The sequence below is a fragment of the Microtus ochrogaster genome, chromosome 5 (assembly GCF_000317375.1).
Source record: "Microtus ochrogaster isolate Prairie Vole_2 chromosome 5, MicOch1.0, whole genome shotgun sequence".
Lineage (NCBI taxonomy): Eukaryota > Metazoa > Chordata > Mammalia > Rodentia > Cricetidae > Microtus > Microtus ochrogaster.
In genome coordinates, this window is record NC_022012.1 from 86,357,614 (window position 1) to 86,363,770 (window position 6,157).

A 6,157-nucleotide genomic window follows, 5' to 3' on the forward strand; every position below is an offset into this window, starting at 1 on the left:
AAAATCTCCTCTCTTCCTCTTTACGACGAATCTGCCAGCAGTGGTCTGCTGGGGTGTTCTGTTAAACTGGGGGGGGGGGAGGCTCAGGCATCAAGGAGGAGCTGGGCTCTCGGCCTCGTGTGTGTGTGTGTCTGTGTGTGTGCCCAACAATGGCGTCTTTTCAGAGGACTTGGTACAAGCCGTCCGTTCCTCATCAGTTGGCAGTGGGCCAGTATCCCCCTTGCGTTTGGAGGGCTGAGCTTCTGGAAATAGGTCTTTGGTTCTGAGTGGTTATGAAGCCGCTTTGGAGAGCAGTTTGGGGCGTGAGCTACTTCAGATTTTCTCCTTCCTCATGCCAGAACAATTTACTCTTTCATTCATTCAAAGATGCCTCTGTGAGGCAGACATGAGGATTAATATCTGTAAGCCCAGCAATTTAGGAGATTACGAGTTTTAGGACAGCATGGGCAACACAGCAAGACACTGTTGATAGATAGATAGATAGATAGATAGATAGATAGATAGATAGATAGATAGATAGATATTTTTTTAAAATACTCGCAATAGGTCTTCTTATCCTATCCTAAAAATTCAATACCTGGATTCCCTCCTGCAAGCAATCCATTGCCATGTCTTAGCTTTTCTGCACAGTAAACCACCCTCACCCCAAAACCTGGCTCAATCAATTATCGGGGAACTGGAGAGATCACTCAGTGGTTAAGAGCAATGGCTGCTGTTCCAGAGGACCTGAGTTCAGTTCCCAGCACCCACATGGCAGTTCCATGTTGGGTTTCATGGCAGCAATGGCACTAGAGATACTTCAGCCATGTTATGAGAATGAATGATTGGCAGATACCCAAAGATAGCACTGTTTGGAGGAGTGCATGGGGTAAGGCGAAGAGGAAGACCCCCAAAATGCTGGATAGAAAGCATAAAGGAAGACTATGGAACCTTGGGTATGACAATAACACAAACATCTAGCACTGTCCAGGATAGGAACAACTGGAGAACACCATAAACGGGCTGCCCATGCATGCTTAAGCGTTGCTAGGGCATGAATGAATGAATGAATGAATGAATGATGTGGTGGTTTACAACCATCTGTAACTCCAGTTTTAGGGGTTCCAATGCCCTCTTCTGGCTTCTGTGAGCAGTACACACATGGTTCACGCATGCATACACACACACAGACAAAATACCCATAATACATATATATATATTACACAATAAAAAATTTAATAAGAAACAATAATCATTTAGAGCCATGTGAAGTGTCTAGTAATTACAATCTCAGCACTGAAGATGTGGAGGTAAGAGGCTCTGGGGAGAAGTTTAAGATCATACTCAGCTACTTGCTGGGATGGATACATAATGCCCTGGGGAGGCAGAGACAGATGAACCTCTGAGTTCAAGGTCAACCCAGTCCACTGAGTTTCAGCCAGGGCTACATGGAGAAAAGAACAAAAAGACAAAGGGAAGACTGGGGAGCACATCCGCGGGCAACGTTCCCGTCAAGGCCAGTCAGTGAACTCAGGCAAACCTAACCTCTTTATTCCTGAAGCCCAAGACTTCACCCAGGCCTTCGTAAATCTCCTCCTGAATCCAGAACAACTGGTCAGTTTCACATAAATTTTAGAGAAAAGTTTTGTCGTCTATCTTGTGTGTTTTGTCGTAAAGTACAGTTTGTAAACAAAACCCCGCTGTTTATTTAGCGTGATGAGTAAGGCCTCACATACAAAAGCTTGTGAACCTCAACGTAACAGATTTCAAGACAGGCAGTTTGCCTTCCCTCAAGTTCACTAAGTCTCGGAGTTGGGTCAAAGCAAACCTGGAATGATGACAAGGAACAAGCTCGGGTTCTAGTCCTTCACTCTGAGACAGGTTCATTTTCCTACTGAATACACAAGACCAGTAGGCTGGTGAGCCTTGGACATCCTGTGTGTCTCTCCTTGGGGGAGCACTGGGATGTCACAGGCTTAAGACACCCACTGGGCTTTATGTGGGTTCTGGGGATTTGAACTCATATCCTTATACTTTCATGGCCCACGGAACCATCTCCCCAGCTCCTTTCCCCCTGTTTGTTTTGAGACAGTCTCTCACTGTACCTTAAATTCTGTTTTTGGCTAGTCTAGCTAGACAGCGAATCTTGGGGAATTGTCCTGTCCCTAACCTCCGGTGCTCAGGTTAGACACGTGTGTTCCTGACCTCTTTTTAAATTTTATTCATTCAATATTTTTACATTTTATTGATTTACAGTGTGTGTATACGTGCACACATGTGTTTGAGACAGAGTCCCATATATCCCAGACTGACCTCAAACTCCTTATGTAGCTGAGGATGGCCTGGACTTTCTGATCCTCCTGCCTCCACCCCTTGAGAGCTGGGATTACAGGTAGGCATGATCACATATGGTTTATGTGGTGCTAGGGATCAAACCCAGGACTTGTGCCCTGTACTGGTCACTGTTTGTCATTGGCTTGATACAACTTTGAGTCACCCAGAGAAGAGTGAATTGCCTTGAGCAAGATGGCCTATGGGCATGTCTGGCTCAGTGTCTAGACTGATGGATATTTAGGAGGGCCCAGCCCATTGTGGACCTGAGCTGAATAAGAAAGTTAGCTGAACTCAGGAGACAGAGGCAGGTAAATTCGGATTGGAAGCAAACCCCATCTACATGGTGATTCCCAGGTCAGCCAGGGTTTCTGAGAGGGAGAGGGAGGGAGAAGTTAGCTGAGCACAGCCCGAAGAGCATGCTGGGAAACTGTTCTTCCACAGTTCTGCTTCAGTTCCTGCCCTGATTTCCTTCGAGGAAGGAGTGTGACTCAGAGTATAAGCTGACCAAATTCCATTTAGTCGTGGTATTTATCATGGGTATAGAAAACCAACTAGACTGTGCATGCTAGCAAACACACTCCTAACTGAGCTACCCCGTCCCGCAACTCCCCCCCCATCACCCGCCACACACACACGCTTTAGACAGGGTCTCACTGCATGGCTTAGTCTCAAACTCATGCCCTCCTGCCTCGTTACTGCAAATGTCAGAATTACTGGCATACGCTACCATTCCTTAAAACTATTAGTTTCCTGAAAATCCCTTTAAAACCATGGTTTCTAGTATATAAAAATATGCTTAATTTTTTAATATTTCATAGCGCCCCACTGCCTATGATAAGCTCATCTTTTAGTTATAATTGCCTAAATGTGCATTCTTCCGGGATGACTATGGTTCCCGAACAACACTAGTTCTCTTCAGTCTCGTGTTCTGTTCCCCTTCAGGTTTTCTACATTAATTCCACGTCTTTAGATCTAACAAGGTTTCTCCTCTTTCCCTTCAGATGAGGCCGAGGCCCACATTGACTATGAAGACAATTTCCCAGATGACAGATCTGTGTCACTCAGGGAACTCATGGAAGACTCCCAGGCAGAGGGAGACGAGGAAAAGGCTCAGGAGGACGCCTCTGAGGAGACACCAAAACAAGACCGTCTGGTCTTCACCTCTGTGTCTAAAGAAAACATAGCCCAGGAGAAAGCCTTCATGCCGACCACAGGCTTGCCCGGCCCTGGGAGCAGGGTCCACACAGACTGGCCCAGATCCCGCCTAAACAGGAAGTACTCACTCTGGTTTCCTGCTGAGACGGTCCACAAGTCAGAGCTGGAAAAGGAAGTGGGGGATGAAACCAAAGATCCACTTCCTGCTGGAGAAAATCACACCGAAGGAAAACTGGTCCCAGGGGAGTCTGAAACCAGGCTGGTGGTCTATGCCACCACCGACAGCCCCTCGGAGCCGTTTGTGGATAGGAACGACAGCAGAGCAGAGGACCCGGTGGTGAGCAGCAGTGACGACTCTTGGTTAGATGGCTACCCTGTGACAGACGGGGCCTGGAGGAAGGTAGAGGCAGGGCGGGAGGATGATGGGTCAGTGGGACTGGACGAAAGTGTTCTCGTGACCCCTGACCAGCCTACTGGGAAAGTTAAGGTGCAGAATGCCACCGTCACCACAAGCGAATCTGTGATACACAGTTCGATTGTTCCGTCTGAAATGCTCGATGTAGAGGCACTGGTTCCAGGACCCATGGATGTGTTCGAGACTGAGGCTCCCCACACCGGCGATGGTGACTTGACTAAGTATCAATCAACCATACCCCGGAGAGTCACCACAGAGTGGCTACCCATGGCCACCTTACCCTATGAACTCACCACCTCCACCCAAGAGACGGTCCCAACAACTGTGCAGCAGACACTTAAACTCAACCCCTCGACTAGTGTGGAGGCCACCCAACCTCCAGCAGAGGCCACCCAGCCTCCAGCAGAGGCCACAGCTCCTGAGGTTCAGGACAACTTCCCATACCTACTGTCTGAGGACTTCTTGGGACAGGAGGGTCCTGGGCCTGGTGCAAGCGAGAAGTTTCTTCCAACCTTGGCACCATGTGTGGGGAACGAGTGTCCCAACTTAAGGAGAGGCCCAGTGATCGCCATCATTGTCACTGTCCTGTGCCTGCTGCTGCTCCTGGCGGTCGTGGGGGCTGTGTGGGGCTACCGCAGGTACCAGCACAAGAGCTCTGTATACAAGCTGAACGTAGGACAGCGGCAGGCTAGACACTACCACCAGCAGATCGAGATGGAGAAGGTCTAGCCTCTGTCAGCATGGCTTCTCACAAAGCCGCTTGGAGGAAGGCTAACTGTGAAGCACCACACTGATAATTCTCAGGATCGAAGGTGGAAAGGGTTCACCCTCTAAAGTTCAAGCCTTCCTTCTACACACTGAGAAGTGTTTCTGGAGGCACCTAGAGAGCGGAAAGGGTCTGGTGGAGTCCTCCTCAACTGTGCTCCCTGGAATTCGCTGCCCAAATCACAGACCTCTGCTTTGGCCCCGTTCCAACGTAAGGTTGGGTTGTTGTTTAAAGCACCTCCTGTTTTTATCGCACTAATGTCTTTGCATCTTTAGGGAGTCACAGACTCCATGCCCTGAAATATAGGAAAGAGTTTCGATGAGCTGCGCATCCGGGGGCCATGTTAGGAAACAGACGTTGCACTGTGGACCAGGACAGGGAAGGGTCATGCTATTGCCTTTCAGTGTGACGGTGCCTAGGACAAACGAATCTCGAGCCAGAACATACATTATAAACTTTGGAGTTCCTTTTTCTGTTTGCTGAAGTTGGAGAGAATTTAACACTGATGTTTTTTTGCCTTGGTGCATGAGGACCAAACAGGCACATGCCCACCCCTGGTCCCGCAATTGTGGGACAGCCCACTGTTTTCCTTTAAGAACAAGGTGACCTTAGTGCCAGTGAGGACAACATCCGGTGTCCCTGTCTGCTCTGTGCCTACAAGTGCCTGGGATTGCTACCAGGGCTGATGACAAAGCCCAACTCTTAGTCTCCTCTCTCGGGATTAACTGTTTCTCTGAACTCCAGTAAGAGGGAACGATGTGGAAGGGGGATAATGTCTGACAAAGCACAAAGACTGGCATATCGAATACGGGTGCCTGCTTGGCAGAGAAGCAGTGAATGTGGACATGGATTGCTCTGGGTTGATCTAGCCCAGCCATTTCCTGTCAGATTGACCATCGAGTGGCATCTCACCAGGTGTGGTTTCTACAAGGATGTTTATCAGACCAGCAACGCATCACCGGGTGATTGGTTGGAGACATACATTCTTTTCTTTTGGCGTGGAGGGTTGTTTTGGTTTGGTTTTCCAGACAAGGTTTCTCTGCAGCTTTGGAGCCTGTCCTGGAACTCTCCCTGTAGACCAGGCTGGCCTCGAACTCAGGAGATCTGCCTGCCTCTGTATCCCGAGTGCTGGGATTAAAGGCATGCGCCACCACGAGATGGTGCACGGTGAGATGTAAATTCTTTAGTCTCACCCCAGACTCAGGAAGCCTGGGACGGGGCCAGCTCTGAGCTCAGACTCTTCAGATGGCTCTGATGTGTATTTATACGAAGAGCCGTTGGCTTCTGTCATCTGTGGTGGTCTTGGAACCCAGGAAGGCCTGGAGACGGGGTGGTGAGCACCTCATGAGGTCATGTCTAGCCTGACCTCAGCATCTCGACAGCGACTTGTAAGGTGTTACCTCCAGTTGACTCCAGGGTATTAGCCCAGAAGTAAGCACACCATGTTTTTCTATCTGAATTCTTCCTGAAGGTGTCAAGGTGATGGCGGCCATACATGTATTCTGAGG

General features: G+C 49.0%; 1 protein-coding gene across 1 annotated transcript in view; it reads left to right on the forward strand.

The window, feature by feature from the left end:
- Positions 1-5,686, forward strand: part of Susd5 (sushi domain containing 5) — a 44,370-nt gene extending 38,684 nt beyond the window's left edge. The window contains exon 5 of the mRNA XM_005348037.2: positions 3,315-5,686. Within this exon, the coding sequence (XP_005348094.1) occupies positions 3,315-4,612 (1,298 nt within the window). The 3' untranslated portion in view covers positions 4,613-5,686. The remainder of the gene's footprint in view (positions 1-3,314) is intronic.
- The last annotated feature ends 471 nt before the right edge of the window (positions 5,687-6,157 follow it).